Raw genomic sequence first — 18,418 nt, forward strand, 5'->3', positions numbered from 1 at the left:
GGGTAGGCTTTGGAGTACTGTAAAGAATGTTTTTCTTTAATCTCCTATTCTCAGTAGACTGCTCTTAGCAAAGATGATCACTATTTCGGTTCGCTTGCTCCTCATAATTCTTCAGTCTCATGATAGCATTTGGTGGGGTGTGTGTGTGTCTCAGTCACCGTCTACCCTGAGGGCAGACTGACTTCACTTCCATTTGGTTATGAATTTCCAAATGGAAGTTCTTAGAAAATGTGAGCAGAAAGCAGTTAAACCGCTTCTCGTACAATAAAATTAGTGCAAGGAGAGTGAAAGCTGACATTTTGCAGGAAAGTAGTTCTTACTGAAAAATGCTTTTCTGATGAAAATAGGTTTTGATGACTTAGGATAGTTTGAAAAATAGCCATTTGTGTATCAGTAGTCCTTAGATTTTGAGAATTTGTGGACAAAGGATGTCCAGTATCATTTTCCCCACCCATAGTAGTTAAGTACTGGATTGGGAGACTCAGCTGAGACCAGACATGGCAAATTCAGTTGTGAAGGAGAATTTTTGAGAGTTAGGAGCATGACAAAACATGATTATAGTGAAAATCTGAAATTAACATTAACAATAGGTTTTAATTCAGTCTGACGAGTTAGGAAAACACTTTTTTATAGAAATGGACAAGGTGATTCAGTGTAAAGGAATTACAATACAAAATGTGTACTAGAACTTCACATTTTTCTCTTGTCGATTTAGAATTTGAACAAGAAGTAAAAACTCCAACATCTGACAAAAACAGCAGCAAAGCTATTTGTAAGTAATATTAAGGGCACTTACTTGTTTTGGTGTAACTTAACAGGAACCTTGTGATATATCTTCTTTATGAAGAGAACGATGTGAAAACAGTAACTTCCATGAAATTCAGATTTTAGAGACAGGCTTTTCTCAGTTTTCTTAACTCCATTCTTCTGTTCAGTCAGCAATATATAATGAGGGTGAGAAGGTGTTGTTCTGGGGTAATCACAATTTTTGCCCGATACATGACTCCAGAGGTTTTGGGCTATCAAAGCCAATCTGTTTCTGACCTTTAGATTTAGAATCTGTTGTGTGTGCCATTTAACTTGCTGATGTAAATGTGCAGTGTGAAGTGGCTTCGGCCCTTATTATCTCCCTCACCGTGTCCCAAGTTGGAAATGCCAACCACAGCGTGCTAGCGCCTGTTGTGGTACCCAAAACATAAGCATTTCGTAAAAATTCTTGTGGAACTCAATGGGCAGCTTTATTCAGTTTCCTGTGGTGCTAATTTTTTACTTACTTATCCCTTGCACTTTTTTTTGCCTAATATGAGTGTTGTTTAAAAATGATGGGGGGTGGGTAGGGCCCTCTTCCTAAAATAGGAGTAGGTCTTGCCTTCTTTTGGTGCACACACATGGCAGCTTCTTAGCACTGTAGAGGGCAGGCATGACAGGCAGCCCAGTGGTTGCTAATTTGTGCTGGTCTCCAGGAATCAGTGCAGTTGAGGTTGGTTGGTTGAAAAGGCTTAATCACCTGCAAGTGCTGCTGCATTAAACAAGGAGTAGGACAGGTACCAGGGATCCCACCCATGAGGCTTGTTAAAGGCAGAGAGTAAGATACCCTTGAGCTACAGGCTAGGGAGCCTTTTAGTTGCAGATCAGTTCACGGCTGGGGGACAGGGGAAGGCGCACAACTTCTGTGCACTAACTCCATACTTCCCTCAAATATGAGGTCTTAAGTGTGATTCTCCATGGCTGAACTGGATTTCTCCTTGCTGCAAAGTTATGCCTCTTTACAATTCCACTTGCTCTAGTGCAGTTTCTACCTAAGTCTGCAAGAATGAGTGCAGAGGGTCAGAAGCAGGTGGCTGGTTTGATTGCAGCTCTCCCAGTTCCCCCAGGTATACTTTGGTAGCGATAGCATTTTTTGTGGGGAAGGGATTGTTAGTTTCCAGTAAGCAGCCTCCCAAGACCAGTGGTTTGGAGGCCCACTTCTCCCTTTGCATGTAGCCTGGAGAGCACCAGGGTGTCCTTGGTGAGTATATGATGGCACTGATTGGGTTGCTGGTCCATGGGCTTGTCTACACTGGCAGGTTTTCTCGATGAAACTAATGTCGACAGGAAAAAATCGACAAAAGCAAAGTTGCCAAAGTGAGTCTGCATTTGCTCCCTCTGTCGCCAGATTGTGTCCACGTTCGGGGCACCATTGTTGACAGCATGAGCAATGCACTGAGGGTATGTATCCCACAGTGCCTGGTGACACCATCTGTCGCTAGATGTTGTGGGAAGGAGGAAACGGAGCGCGGCAAATCCTGGGACATTCAAAATGTCCTGTCTTGCACCGCTTTGTGTCCCAGCCCTCCAATGGTTTCTGGCTTTCCTTTTGCGCCGTTTTTCCAACTGTCAGTCTTTGTAGTAGCCACCAGCATCTGAAGTGAGAGAGGATGGATCCTGCACTTCTCTCCTATGCACTGTTAACTGTTGGGAGGACATCGCACATGGCAGCAGAGTTACTCGCAAAGTTACTGACAGAGGATGAATCACAGGCACCCAAGTGTGATATGGACAGCAGCAACTTATCAGTGCTTTTGGCATTCACAGAGCAGCTGCATACGGTAGACCGTCACTTTTGGGCTAGGAAAAAAAGCACAGATTGGTGGGATTGCATTGTCATGCAGGTGTAGGATGAAGACCAGTGGGTACAGAACCTTAGAATGCATAAAGTAACCTTCCTGGAGGTATGTGCTGAGCTGGCCCTTGACCTATGGTGCAAGGACACCAGAATGAGAGCTGCCCTTTCCAGACTGCTACTGGTCAGTTGCAAATCAATTTGGAGTAGGGAAGTCCACTGTTGGGGCTGTATTACTCCAGGTGTGCAGAGCAATAAATCTCATCCTGCTGCGGAGGACCGTGACTCTGGGAAATGTGCATGAAATAGTGGATGGCTTTGCAGAGATGGGTTTCCCTAACGCTGGCGGGGTGATTGATGGCATACACATTCCAATTTTAGCGCCAGACCATCATGCCTCAGAATACATCAATAGGAAGGGATACTTCTCCATGGTGTTGCAGACGCTTGTGGATCACCAGGGGTGTTTCATGGACATCAATGCAGGCAGGTCTGGAAAGGTGCATGACGCACTGATCTTCAGGAACAGTGACTTGTACAGAAAGCTGCAGGTAGGGACTTTCTTTCCAGACCACAAGATCACAGTGGGGAATGTGGAAATGCCAGTAGTACTCCTGGGAGACCCAGTTTACCCCTTACAGCCCTAGCTCATGAAATCTTACACAGGGCCCCTGGATAGCAGCAAGGAGCATTTTAACAACAGGCTGAGCAGGTGCCGCATGGTAGTCAAATGTGCTTTTGGCTGTTTGAAAGCTCGCTGGAGGTGTCTCAGTGGCAGGCTAGACCTTACTGAGGAAAATATTCCTGTGGTCATAGCCTCATGCTGCATTTGCATAATCTGTGCACAGATTTGCTCAGTCTGCAGCTGTATCAAAGACTTGAGCATCTCTGTCTGATCCTCCATAACGTTTATGCGCTCTGTCGCTTGCCTAGCAAATGCTGCATTCTCTTTTCTGTCCTGACTTCAGCTTCCCAGCACTTTTGTGTTCCCTGGTCTCTCTCTCTCATCACACTGCAGCACCTCGCGGAACATGTCTTTTTTGCTGCGTCTCAGCTTCTTCCTTATCTGCCAAAGCTGGTCAGCAGGAGTGTGTGGTGTGTTCCTCAAGGTCTCGGCTGCTGTGGACAATGCACAGAAGAGGGATTGTTACATTCCAGCAAATGATTGAAACATTTCAGTAACAAGGGCCTTTTGCAACTGGTAGCAATCACTTTCACTAGGCAGGCACAGAGCTCCACGAGCACCCCAATCATGGTGAGTGTCGGGAGTGGGGGGGAAGGTGGTTGTGGGTACGAACAAAACGGACACCGTTTGCAGGGAACTCATTCTCAAATTATCACACACTTTTTCACAGGCGGCCAACCTGCTGGCTGACATCTCACTGCTGCGGGTAAGCAGGGAAACCAGGGCACAACTATTGCATGCTTGCGGTTTTCACCCCGGTCTATATACAGATCAGCTATGTGCCACTTTGGTCCCAGCTCCAGTGATTGCAAAATGGCATGGTACGGTTTCCTACAATGGGGGAACTAACAAGGCTGCAATCCCTTGGAATCTGCAGCAGAGGATTAACAAGTACTGCTTGGAAACTTTCCAGAGCTCCTCTCTGGGGGATTCCCTGCAGGTCTCAATGTCCATCGACACCCTGTTTGGCCATGCAGATTAGCTACCCAGGGCAATGTCCAGCTTACATAAAACACTACCTGCCTCCCACTTGTTGATTCCCTACACAAGCCATAGCAACTTACCCAGCATCTCATCTGCTTCCTGCTCCCCGTAGAGCACTTCTGGAGTGGAGAAAAGTTCCTGGCTGTCTGCCCCACTGGGTGACCCCGCTGGGAGCTTCACATTCTCTTCTAGCTCCACTTCTTCATCCAGTATGTCAGCCTCCAGGTTACCCCCTCTTTCTGCTGCCTCCAAGGTATCCAGGGGGCTGTCGACGATGGAGGTGGTGTCACCACTGAGGATAGCATTCAGCTCCTTATAGAAGCGGCAGGTCTTAGGTGCACCACTGGAGTGATGGTTTGCCTCCCGCTCCTTATGGTACGCCTGCCTCATCTCCTTTATCTTCACTCTGCACTGCTGCGTGTCTCGATCATAGCCCTTTTCGCACAAGCCTCGAGAAATTTGCCCATATGTGTCCCGATTCCTACAGATCAATCTCAGCTGCTACTGAACAGACTCCTCTCCCCATATACTGATCAGATCCAACAGCTCAGCGGTGGTCCAAGTGGTTTGGTGCGATAGCCAGCCATGCTCACCTGGAAAGCCAGCAAGCAGGAAATGAGATTTAAAATTCCTGGGGCTTGCAAGGGGGAGGGGTGGGTTGGCTGCAGGGCAGCAGAGTTCAAACCGCTGACCAGAGAGGCAGCATGGGAATTGTGGGACACTTTCTGGAGGCCAATAAATGGGGGGAAAAGGGGGGAAGGCGTGGTGTCTACACTGGCTGTTTGTCGACAAAGGAAGTGGAAAAGACAAAAGTCTCTTGCAGGGGTGGAAGTTTTTTGTCGCCAAAATTGTCCATTTTTTTCCAACAAAAGTCCCATTGCAGTGTGTACAAGGCAGTTTTTGGTGACATAACTTGTCAGTGTAGACAAGCCCTCTGTCTTGGACTTGGCTTAATGCAGGAAGGTTCTGGGAGATTTTTCTTGTTAGAATGTTGTGATCTTTTCCTGAGTCTGCTTACTCTGTCTTGTACTGACCCCTACTGGGAAAACAGTCTTTAAATCTTTGCTTAATGGAAAGCTTAAACACTAAGACACATCAGGGCTGCCTTTCTTTGGTCCTGTTCTTTTAGACTGGTGTAAAACAAATGCTAGTATTAGACTGAATTAAAAACACAAACACATTCCTTGCACAATCATATATGAACTAATTTGAAATTGATAAATGTAATTTCTCTCTTTTTTGGAGAAAAGTACATTTCAATGACCTGTTTTACCCTTCCATTTCAGTTGATCCTGTAAATGCTGCTCCCACCACTTCTACCCGTGTGTTTTATATCAGCGTAGGAGTTTGCTGTGCTGTTATATTCCTGGTGGCTATAATATTAGCTGTCTTGCATCTTCATAGTATGAAAAGAATAGAGTTGGATGACAGGTAAAGTACACAATCTTCTTTTCATATACAATTGTTTGACATTTGTGAAGGTATCTGTGTATTATGTGCAAAAAGAGACACATACACTGATAATCACTTTTAAAAACTGAGAAATTAATTGTCACTGTTTGCTTGTCATAATACTTTCCTTCCTTTCTTGTACTTAGACAATTTTGTCTTCTGACCTCTGATCTACATAACTGGGTTTCTTGATGTAAGCTAGCTAAGGTGGCAACAGCAACAGTCCATAGCACTGGATAAGTAAAAGGCAATAACCTGGAATGCTGGCAGTTTGGGTGTCCTCCAGTTAGTCAGAATGCAGTGGTAGCTCCTCTCTGGCTTCTGTTTTTTTTGCAAAAGCTGATCATGCTTTGGCACGTCCTTTCAGACTTGTTTAATTTGAAGCTGTCAGTTTTTTCTCCAAATGGTCAAAACAGAAATGCTGGGCACAGCTACATAAAGTGACAGCAATGGTGGTGCACCCATTTGTTGGAGTGCTAGTCAGAATCTGGGAATCTCCAGGGCACGAAACGTGGTATAGGAGATTGATAAAGAAAAGAACCATGCACTGCCCCCACTATCTTGAAACAGCCAGTAATTGAGGTAGGAGGGACTTTTAATACTTATGATTATATTCAAGTCCTTTGCTCTGTCTTGGCTTCAGGCCTTATTGGAATACTTAAACTTCATTGTGGCCAGGAAGTTTCTTATCTCTTAAGAACTCCTTATGACTCTTAACAGGTAGAAAAGGACAAGGAAGGGAATGAGCCTCAAAGTGAACTCAAAACTAGGAAAAAGCAACTATTTTCAGTGTACTCAGATATACTAAAGCCTCTTTCTTCAGCCATGACAGCCTGAGTAGCTCTGAATTTTTGGCTCCCCAAAGCCCTGTCAGAGGCAGCAGTTGCGGACATGGTTCAAAATCCCAGATCCTCTTGTGCAATACAGTTGACTGGGGGCAATGGGATAGGAGCTTTGGGGAGCCAAAAATTCAGAGCTACTCAGGCTGTCATGGCTGAAGAAAGGAGGCTTTAGTATATCTGAGTACACTGAAAATAGTTGCTTTTTCCTAGTTTTGAGAGAACTTGGATGCTGAAAAATTGTCTTCATTGTGGTCAGTTATTTGGTGCATCGCTGGTATTATACTATGGCCTTGGGACCCCACCTGAGATCACAGTCTCTTTGTGGAGGCTCTGTACAAACTGCAAGTTCCTTTGTGGAAAATCTTACAATCTAAATAAATAAGACAAGCACAGACTCAGGGGAAGGGTTATAACAGTGAACAATATGTTGGTCTGTAAATGTCCACTTTTTCTTTAGTTTTTTTAAAGTCTTGGTAGGGGGTTAACTAACCTAAGTGGTGGTGGGGATAGAGGGGATAGAAGGCTGGTGACCTGAGCAAACAGTATTGCTAACCTGGGTATGATCTCTGTAATAGTTTACCACTGTAGATATTAACTTTTGAAAGCCAGTTTGGCAGTCTCATAAGAGAATCACAATGGCTGGTATACTGGCATTCTTCAAGTACATGCATGTGTTCATTCCACTTTCTGTGTGTGTGTCAGTGCACTGAAGCCACAGAACTTTTTTCCATAGAGGTAATTTGTAGGGGCAGCACCTGCATCCTCCGCACATGATACAGAGGGGTGAGGCTGCCCCAACCCTCCTCAGTTCCTTCTCACTGCCTGTGATTGGTAGTCAAAGCATGTGTGTGCTTGTCATGCTTTCTCTTTATTTTCTTAGAGAAAGTTATTTCCATTATGTACATAGTAGTTTATACTGATGGCTAGTGGTATGTGTTTTAGTAACCTGTTTAGTTTCTTACATCTCTGAGCTTTAAACTCAGTAGCAGGGCATGCATAGGTCTGTGGAATTTAAGTGCTGTTCTGGCTGTTAAAAATCCATGCCAGTCAATGACCCTTATTCTAGTTGTTTAAAGTGTTTAGGAGATGGTAGTGCATGACGTAAGTCCCCTATGTGTATGTGTTTTAAGACCAGGACTAAAGTTGAGGGGAGTTAGACTTCGACATATATCTTAATGGAAACAGCTTTGCCCTTCCTTCCCCCCCCTCGCCCCCCCCAGTAAGAACCCAGTTGCTTAGTACGTAGGGGTTCGGTCTCAACTCCATCTTGGAGTGCACTGCTAGACTTGACAGGTTCCCCTTGTCATATGGAAGGTGTTCTCCTTCCCTGGTACCACGTAAACACCAGAAGGAGTTGGGTGCTTTCAGTTTCTCTAGCAAGAAGAAGTTCTCTTCCACTTTGAGAGCCAAGCCCCACATGGAGACTCATAAGAAGTAGTCTTATGAGGTATGATTCTATGATTCTGTGATTCTATGATCCAATTTTGATAGCACCAGCCTGGCCCCATCAGTATTGATTCTTGGATCTCTTGAGCCTTTCAGTTTGGTATCCTGTAATGTTCCCTCAAGTCTTGATAATAGGTTTGCAGCACTCTGTATCCTGGCCCTTTCGGCATATGCTGGTGTCTTGGATGCCCAGTGGTTTACTCCTCTGAAAGCATTCTGTTCACTTGGAGTTCAAAATGTTCATTTAAATAGCAGGAAACCTTCCACCAGAATACATTTCTCAAGAAATAGAAGAGATTTTCAGGGTGATCCCAGCAGAAAGATCTCGCCCCTTGATGTGCTCCCATTCACTTAACTGGCTGTGACAGGTTTCAGTCGGTCCTCTGAGCCCCTAGGGGCAATGGAGAGCTATGATCCCACTGGCAGGCCTCGGTCACACCTTTCGGGCTCTGGGGAATTAGCGGGGAAGGTGTGCCGGCACGAGTCTGCAGCGCGCCCCCCCCCAGGCAGGGGAGCGCTGGCACGAGTCTGCAGCGCGCCCCCCCCCCAGGCAGGGGAGCGCTGGCACGAGTCTGCAGCGCGCCCCCCCCCAGGCAGGGGAGCGCTGGCACGAGTCTGCAGCGCGCCCCCCCCCAGGCAGGGGAGCGCTGGCACGAGTCTGCAGTGCGCCCCCCCCCAGGCAGGGGAGTGCCTGGGTAGGGGAACTCTGGCCCACCCGACTCCACTGTGTTCCAGCCCCTGGGCCCGGTCAGTGGCGGGAGGCGAAGGTCCTGCCGCTGCGTCAGCGGGGCCGTCCGCGCCCGCTGACCAAACACACCCACCCCACAGTGGAATTCTGCCCCTGGGCTACTTCCTACCCGGTCTCTCCGGTCCCTCCGGCTTGTCCGGGTATTCCGCGGCTGGCAGCTCCAGCTCCCCCTCTGTGTCGGACTCACGCCAGCCCGGGCTGCAGCCAGGCCCCTCCAGGTCCTCCGGGTATTCAGCGGCTGGCAGTCCTGGTTGCCACAGGCCTTCCTCCCGGTCCGGTTCCTCCTTGCCCAGGGCCTCACCTGGGTCAGCGGCAGGATCGCGAGGGAGCAGCCAGCAGCCTGCGTCTGTCTCCCTCCCTGGTGCTCTCCTCACTGGGCAAAGGGCCCCGCCCTTTGTACTTCCTGTCCCACCCCTCCCCTTCCGGGGATTGTCAGAAGCTTGGCCTGGCCCCGCCCACTCAGGCTTAGCGGGTGGCTCTTTACCCTCTGGTTCGGAGGGGAGCCACCCTGGCTCCCTACACTGGCTTACCTGCTTCACCTAAAAGAAAGGACTGTCTGTCAGTTCTGAGAGTTCATCTGGCAGTTATCTCTTCATTCCATCCTCCCATAGAAGGAAAGATCTGTTTCCCCCCCAATCCTCTGAGTGTTAGGTTCTTGAAAGATTTTGACAGGCTCTTCCCACCTGTTAAAGATCCTGCACAATCCTTGGATCTCAATTTGGTTCTTTCGGTTTTAATGGGGCCCCCTTTTGAGTCTATGGCTACACATTCCTTTTCTCATCTCTTTCTGAAGGTAGCATTCCTGGTAGCTATCACTTTCGCAAGGCGGGTAGCAGAACTTGAGACTTTAGTGGCCTGAATATGAAGCAAGTTATTTTAATAAAAATAAATCTCAAATTTCTTACCAAAGTGGTATTGGATTTTAATCTCAGAATGTATACTCGCCAATCTGTTTTCTGAAACCTCACTCTCAAAGATAAGGAAAACCTTCAGACTGTATGTTGGTAGTATGCTAGCCATTTACCTGAACAAGATTAAAGAGTTTAGAATCTCTCCAGTTGTTTATCTCCTTTGAAAGGAAGAAAGGGCAACCTGTCACTTTGCAGAAGATTTCTTCTTGGATCTCCTCCTGTATTTGTCTGTGCTATGTTACTAATATTCCAGTACTTCAAAGAGTTGAGCACACTCTACAAGAGCACAAAACGGTATCAGCTTCTTTTCTTAAGTCACGTTCCCATCAGTGACATTTGTCAGGCTGAGATCTGGTCATTGGCTAATACCTTCACCACTCATGCTCTTTCCAAGGCCTCAACAAAGGTAGATTTAGGAGAGTGGTATTGCAGCCTTTGTTTAGGTAGACTCTGTTACCCTCTTCCATCTAGAATTTCCAGTGAGTCACCGAAAGAGGAATGGACATGTGCAAGCACTCGAGGAATTAAAAACTGTTGCATACCTGTTTGGTAACTGTTTGAGATGTCCATTCCATGACCCAGCCTCCTTCCCCTCTTCATTGGAATCACAACTGATGTTCACTTTCGGTTTGAAGGAACTGGGGGATCAGGGCAACTCTGCCCCTTTATATCCTAGCTAGCAACATGAGCATGCGGAGTACCTGATACGGTACTGCTTTGGAAAAAAGTTCTCTGTCTTTGGTGCACTGTTGTGCACACATCTAAAATGGAATGGATATGTGCAACACACCTGGAAGAACAAAAGTTACCAAACAGGTATGTAACCATCTTTACAGGTCTGAACCAAGGTGCATATGTGTGTATGGAAGCATGAACTATACCTCTCAGCTGTATGCTTGGCTCAGACTGGTGCTGTGGGTCTATTTCATGAATGGTATTCAACCACAATAGAAGACTAGTATCAATAAAATAAGGAAGGTATATGAAACTTACTGGAGATAAGTAATGCTTTTTGTCTGTCATGTCTTATCTGTACACGTATCTTAACATTTCAACAAGGATTGAGAAAACTTAATAGAAAATAGATCAGTATGCAAATCAATTAATGAAAAGCATTAAATGTTAAAGGAAAGTGGTGATAGGATTGTGGAGAATCAAACGGTGCACTATGAAAAATCACCCTGCTTTCCTTAGTCTCAGTACTGTGGATAATCGTCTAAATTTAATTTTGATATGCTGGAATTTCTCTGACAGGATCTTAAGAATTTTATGTTACAGAAGCAAGTTTGATGTTTTGTCAATTTTTTTGGTTTAAAACAGCATTAGTGACAGCAGCAGCTCACAAGGTTTATCCCAGCCCTCTACACAGACGACACAGTACCTGAGAGCTGACACCCCTAACAATGCTACACCAGTAACCAGTAAGTATTAATCTAATTACAAAAACGTACAACAGGTGACTCTGGGCTGGCCTAGTGTCCCAATGATTAGATGTGCCCTATTGATGACATTCATATTGACCAAGAAGGAGGAGCATGAACAAGATCTGGGCTTGGCATCTGTTTAGTCTGTGCTTCCTAGGCCTCTGATACCAGTTTACCTCAAAGAAGAATTTCAGCTAGCCACAAGCATGGGTCAGTACTGGGTCCAGTACTAGTCAATATTTTCATTAAAGACTTGGATAATGGACTGGAGAGTATGCTTAGAAAATCTGCAGATGACACCAAGCTGGGAGCGGTTGCAAGCGCTTTGAAGGACAGGATTAGAATTCAAAATAGCCTTGACAAGTTAGAGAAGTGATCTGAAATCAACAAGATGAAGTTAAATAAAGATGTGCAAAGTACTTCACTTAGGAAGGGAAAATCAAATACACACTACAGAATGGGGACTAACTGTACTGCTGAATGGGGTGGTGGTAGTACTGCGGAAAAGGAGCAAGGGGTTATAGTGGATCCCAAATTGAATGAGTCAACAATGTGATGCAGCTGTAAAAAGGGCTAAAATCATTTTGGGGTGTATTAACAGGAGTGTTGTGTGTAGGAAATGGGAGTGCTCTACAGGGTAGTGATGAGGCCTCAGCTGTAGTACTGTGTCCAGTTCTGGGCACCACATTTTAGGAAGGATGTGGAGGAATTGCAGAGATTCCAGAGGAGAGCATCAGATTTTCTGAACTTTATACTATTTTTGATCGATGAGGAAAGGTTTAATAATTTTTCTTCTTGAGAAAAGAAGACTGAGGGGCGACCTGATAAGTCTTCAAATATGTTAAGGGCTGTTATTAAGAAGGGCAGTGATCAATTGTTCTCCATGTACACTAAAAGTAGGACAAGAAGTAATTGGCTTAATCTGCAGCAAGGGAGATGTAGGTTATATATTAGGAAAATGTTTCCTAACTACAAGGGTAGTTAAGGTCTGGAATTAGTGTCCACTGGAGGTTGTGGAATCCCCATCAATGGAGATATTTAAGAATAGGTTGGGGTTCTCAAACTTAATTGCACTGCGACCCCTTTCTGAAAAAAAAATTACTACACGACCCAGGAGGGGGGCATCAAAGCCTGAGCCCGCCCAAGCCCTGCCACCCTGAGTAGGCGGGCCAAAGTCCCAGGTGGGGGGCATGTAATCGGAGCCCTGCCACTCATGGCTGAAGTCCTCGGACTTCAGCCCCAGCAAGTCTAACACCAGCCCTGGTGACCCTATTAAAATGGGGTCCCGACCCACAGTTTGAGAACCACTGGATTAGACAAACACTTATCAGGGATGGTCTAGGTTTACTTGGTCCTACCCCAGTGCTGGGGGCTGGATTTGCTGACTTGTTGAGGTCCCTTCCAGCCCTGCATTGCTATGATTCTATAATAAGCTCTGCTATGTCATTTTGCTGGTTTAGGCAAACTACATGTTGCTATTCTGTCCAAGGCATTATCACACCAGTATGAATCTGTGGTTTTGCTGCTTATCCTTCAATTAGATATTTTTGTGTTTGGGGTGAAATCTCTCTACTCCTCTGCTTTATCAGATGTATCTTTTCCAGCTGTCTCTGGCCATGTCTATGCTACAAACTTTAGTCGACGCCAGAACTGACTGGACTGCAGTGGAGTCTCAAATAGGTTCTAGCTTGCGGCATCGCTTGCCCGTGGCCAGCCCCCCCACTCCCCCACAGTTGCATGTCCCCCATCCTCCTCACCCTTGGTGTTCATGCTGGGGGCCTGTGACTCAGGCTCGTCGGAGGTATCCACAGTGGTCTGTGGGGTAACAGTAGGGTGTCTGCCAAGTATGGCATGCAGCTCTTCGTAAAAGAGACTGTTGGCCCCCCAGCCTTCTGATATGCCTGATGCTGTTCCTTCGCTTTCACGCAGCACTACTCCTGATCCCTTTCATACACCTTTTCCTGCATCCCCTGTGTAATCTGCTTATAGATGTGGATGCTCCTAGGGCTGCAAAGCCTCTTCTCCCCATAGGCCCAGGAGATCCAATATCTCCTGTCTGTTCCGGGACAGAGTGCATCTGAACGTGTAGATGTCATGGTCAGCTGGGCAAGAGGCAGTGGAAAGCTGCTAGGTGTGCTCGCTGAGCTGGACGGCCAAGAAAAGGCATTTCAGAAATTTGCAGGGCTTTAAAGGGGTGGGAGGCTTTCTGGTTTCCATAACCCCTGGGCAGTGGAGTTCACAATTATGACCATCAGTGTTGGGCATTGTGGGACAGCTGCTGAAGGACTGTTAGGGTCAAAATAAGTAACCCAGTGTCTGCACTTGTGCTGCATCGACTTCAATACCTGGACCATGGCTCAGCGTCGCTCGGGGAAGTGGTGGCACTGCTTTGCTGTATTTGGATGCTATATTCGTGGGAAGTAAATGTAAGTGTACACACTTGGATAGCTAGGTCCACGCAAGGCAGCTTACTTCTGTCTAACTCTGTAGTGTAGACCAGGCCTCTGTGTATCCACCAATGTCTTGCCTAATCCTTGTGAGGAGCTTACTTATGCAGTGCTTTAGGATTCCTTGAAAACAGCAAATAGCGGCATGTAGGAGAAAATGATCTGCAGGAAATGGATGAGACAGGGTCAAGCATCTTCATTTAGGGCTCAGGCTTGGACATCAGTATGAAGTACTAATGCTTATTTCTGGGTGCTGTTTCTCTGCATGTTGCTGCTCCAGGCAGAGCAGAAAATCAATTTAAAAGCTCTGCAACTGTGGTGATGCTTCAGCATTTAATTATCTTCTGCTTTATCTGGACCAACATAGTGCAGCTAAAGATGACGAAGTAGAGTTGTGAAGCATATGAGGGAAAATACAAGAACAGCAATGCTTTGTCAGATCAATAGTCCAGCTAGCCCAGTATCCTGTCTTCTGACAGTGGCCAATGCCAGGTGCTTCAGAGGGAATGAACAGAACAGGCAATCATTGAGCAATCCGTACCCTGTTATCAAGTCTTAGCTTCTGGCAGTCAGAGGCTTCGGGATACCCAGAGCATGCAGTTGCATCCCTGACGATCTTGGCTAATAGCCGTTGATGGACCTATCTTACATGAACATATCTCATTCTTTTTTGAAACCCATTATAGTTTTGGCCTTCACAACATCCCCTGGCAATGAGTTTCACTGTGCGTTGTGTGAAGAAGTCCTTCCTTTTGTTTGTTTTCATTTCATTGGGTGACCCCTAGTTCTAGTGTTTATGTGAAGGAGTAAATAATACTTCCTTATTCACCTTCTCCACACCATATGGGGAAGCAACAAAGGATTAGGAGGGGAAACCAAGAAATACTGAGGAAGCTGTAGATACAGGTTAGGGGAAAAGAAATCGCTGGTGTAAAAGGCCCTGATCCTGTATCCACTGAAGTCAGTGGGAGCTTAGCCATTGGTTTCCATGTTTGCAGGATCAGGCTTTGGGAGAGGAAGGAAACATCTTAAAAAATCAAAAACAAAATAATACCTAAATGAAAATTGGGAAAGGTTGAGGAAAGAGAATGCAAAAAAAGACAGAACACAGATTCAGAGATGACTCTGGTAACTGAGCTGTGGAAGATGTGGGAGACCCGATGCTTGTGATGAGAGAATAGCAAGCAGATATTATGTCGAGGGGGTGCATGAGAAGCACCCATGAAAGGAAAATGAGCAGACCGTGTGAAAGCCTGTCACACGATCAGTGCTCATTGCATGTTTAAACCATTAACTTCCTAGTAAGACTATAGGTCCCCACCATCTTATTTTTCTCCGGTATTGAAAATCAGCCCAATCCGTTTCTCCTTAACCTCTCCCATCTCTTTTTTTCTCTTTTGATGTTTTATCTATTGTCACCATTGTTGGAAGTAGAAATGACTGTAAAAGACATCTGTTAAAAGGGTTTTTGAAGAGGGCTGAGCGCATGATTAGACTGTGGAAAGGTGCTTTTCTCATAGGTGGCTGGCTAGCAGAGTTCCTTTTAAATGAGTTTGATGTTGCTGGGGTTTTGTTGTAATATGTCCAGAGCTTTGTACAGGCTTCCTTTTTATTTAAATTGAAATAAATAGATGAGAAATAGCTTTACTTTGGCTTGTAATATCCAAATTTAGATCTGCCTCCTGCACTTCTTTTACTCAGTCATATAATTATGACTAATATTTTCTCCTAAATGATCAACTTAATTGCATATCGTTTTTTTCTTACAGAAACAGCCTTAAAGGCTGGTCTAACTCACTTTTTCTATATAATCGGTGAAGCATTGAGTTAATAGTTTGATGCTATATTTAAAACAAAGATTGTGTTCTTTAAGTCTATGTCCACTAGAACATCTCTCTCAAATTTTTAGTGCCATCAATGTGCTTGATGCTTTACAATACACACAATTAAAGACGGTCTCTGCCCCAATGAGCTCATCATCTAGAAGGTAGACGCACATAAAAACAAGAGGATGAGGGAGAATTCAGGGATGGTGGTAATGTACTAGTTTATAATTAATTTGTTGTTTGTATGGTAGACATCAGAGTTAGGTTTTAAATGGGGATTTGAATGAGGAGGGATAGTGGTTTGAATGGGAACAGCTGGTATAAAAAAATCCTGTAGAAAATGTGGTTTTGGTGGAAATTGAAAACCCAAAAACTTGGGCTGAAAATTTCAGTTTTTGCTGAAAAATCAAAATTTGGCATGCAATGCGCACACATCTCACAAAAAAGTTATTTTATTCAAAAACATTTTTTTGTCTCAGAAGTTTTGACTGATTTCACTGTCTCTGGAATGGGTATCAGCAGTGTTATTCCAGACATGCAGCAGTGTGGGAGAAAAAGCATGGAGTCAGGAGTATTGAGAGTATAAAGGAAATAAAGGGTCTCTAGGGCTGGAGATAATGTGCTAAGGCATGAGGTCAAAGATGTAGGGTAGGTCTGTGAAGGCTTTCCAAGCCGATTATGAGGAATGTGAACTTGATGTTGTGTTTCAGAGAGAGCCTGTTTTGTGAGCTCCAAAGAGGAGGTGACATGACTGGGCTAGCAGGAGAGGAATATGCCTTTGCAGCTGCCTATCACATTCACAGGGAGGGTGTCAACTATCAGTGGAGCCAGAGAGGAGGAACTAACTTCATCTTCCTGTTAACCCCAGCTGCATATTTCTCTCAATATCTCCAGTGGCCAGTTTAGAAAGAATAAAACTGTAAATCAAATCACATTTTGTTCTTTCTTGACAATGCTCAGCTGTTTGCCTTGGCACTTGGCAGTTCGGTGTACATTGGCTGAGAAGTTTTGTTTAGCAGTGGGATAAGTTGAGGTTTTAATCATATTTCACTGTTCTATTACCTAGATTAGGGTGAATGTGTTAAAGTAAAAATATTAAAACATTCATTTTTTAAAAATGCTCATATAACCAAAAACTTTTCCCTGTTTGTTCTTCTCGCTGTGATGTTACTTACGCCACGTACAGTATATCAGGAGAAATTTCAGCGAACCACCTTCACCTTCAGAAATAGTCTTAATCTCAAATAAAATTTCCTGATGCCTCCAACTGGAGGAAGTTGTGCACCTATGATCTCAAATAACAGTCCTCAGAATTGCATACACTTGTTTTCCCTAACAAAATGAATTCTGAAGTCTGTGAGTTCACTCTCCTCTAACAAAAAAGCTCCTGAAAAGGTGATCTACAAATAGAATTAAGAAACTCTTAATTAAGAAACTATTTCCAAATTATGATGAATGCCCACAAGAGGTCAGAAAAGGAAATTAGCATACAGTGATTTTAGATTTGCCTTTTTCCCAAGTCATCCTCTTCCCCCTCCTTATGCACTATGCTAGTGATGTCATATCAAATATAGGAACAACCCTGTGGGGTTTCAGATAAGTTACACTTTAGTTATTTTGGCAGGATCTTGAGCTCCTGGAAACCTATTAATGAGCCTAAAAAAGACACTCTCGTAATCTTCTTTAGGCAGAGTCATACTCCAGTAGGCTCCCTTGATTGATGGAATGTGGTTTGTGCCACCTGTGAATACGTATTGCAATAGTTAACTCTCCTATGAGGTGGGTTTGAGGCTTAACATTTGTTTTGCTATCTTTGGATGAAAGATGCCATGTAAATTAAATGATTGCACTGCTCTGGTGATGTCACATAATCCAGGTTCCTTTAGGTCTTACAAAGGATCCTAGTCTCAGTACACATATTGTTTGTATGAAGCCAGCTTTACTTTTGTGCTTTGTTATGACAATAAATATCAAACCAGATTTACAGTGACAACTCTGTGCATCAGCATTACCATGGTGAGACTTCTTGCTAAATGGAGTTCAGTCTACATTTTTCTATTTCTAAGGATCTTTTACCTCTTGTCTGAGACCCATACTGATGGGGAAACAGTAGAAATGACTTAACAGAAAATATATGCACAAAGTAAACTGAAAAAAATATTAATTTTGCTCTCTAACCTACTTTGGTTTTAGTAATCTTAAGTATTAACGTGTAACAATTTTTGGATAAATATGACTTTCAAGTTGTCCCTTTAAACATTTATCCATGGACTCCATTACTATAATATCATTAAAACGTTCCTGAATATAGTCACCCCTTTAGAAGTCTCAAACGTCCAGAAGAGGGCACTGATATGTCTGTGCTTTTCAGATTGCTGTTGTAATCCACAGTAAGAAGTTGGCTTCATTGTAACCATGTACTGCACAGTTCTGAGCATGATTATTTGTTTAGTTGCCCACCAATCTGTGTATTTGGTTAAGGCAATAACTGTCTTAAGTGTATAACAAGGTAAACAAATACAAACTGAATGAGTTGGTTATATAGAATGACTGACTGAGCATGTGCTCACTTCAGAGGCATTTATATTCATGTTGCCTTTCTCAGTGTATTTTGCTACTTGTATTTTATGCTGAAACCTAATCTTGATTACTTATAACTAGGCATTAATTTTGTGTCCTTTCCATATGTAGGTGGTATTGAGGGAAGTGATGTGCTTGGATTCTCATTATAAGGGTATTTATATTGGTTTGTTTGGCTCTGCTGGCTCCTCAGGTTATCCTACGTTACGGATAGAGAAGAATGATCTTAAAAGCGTCACCTTGTTGGAGGCAAAAGCTAAAGTGAAGGACGTAGCAATCTCCAGAGAGAGGATAACTCTAAAAGATGTACTCCAAGAAGGTATTTACAAGACTTTCCTTAAACACTTGTTAGGTACCATGGGTGATATATTCATTTGTCCTCATATGATTTTCTCCCCAAGAATGTTACACATGGACAATAGATGTTACTTCTGATCCTTATGTGACTTTAGTTGAAGATGTAAGGAAATG

At 44.3% G+C, this 18,418-nt stretch overlaps 1 protein-coding gene across 4 annotated transcripts in view; it reads left to right on the forward strand.

Annotated features, from left to right (window-relative positions):
* RYK (receptor like tyrosine kinase) overlaps nucleotides 1-18,418 on the forward strand; it is a 152,299-nt gene that overhangs the window by 58,350 nt on the left and 75,531 nt on the right. For 2 of the 4 annotated variants that reach the window (XM_077826221.1, XM_077826222.1), the window contains 3 exons: nucleotides 5,558-5,702; nucleotides 10,991-11,091; nucleotides 18,132-18,266. In XM_077826221.1, the coding sequence (XP_077682347.1) occupies nucleotides 5,558-5,702; nucleotides 10,991-11,091; nucleotides 18,132-18,266 (381 nt within the window). Of the gene's footprint in view, nucleotides 1-715; nucleotides 773-5,557; nucleotides 5,703-10,990; nucleotides 11,092-18,131; nucleotides 18,267-18,418 lie in introns of all 4 variants that reach the window. The other 2 variants (XM_077826219.1, XM_077826220.1) reach the window with 2 other exon arrangements.

This window comes from Eretmochelys imbricata, chromosome 9, assembly GCF_965152235.1.
Source record: "Eretmochelys imbricata isolate rEreImb1 chromosome 9, rEreImb1.hap1, whole genome shotgun sequence".
Taxonomy (NCBI): Eukaryota; Metazoa; Chordata; order Testudines; family Cheloniidae; genus Eretmochelys; species Eretmochelys imbricata.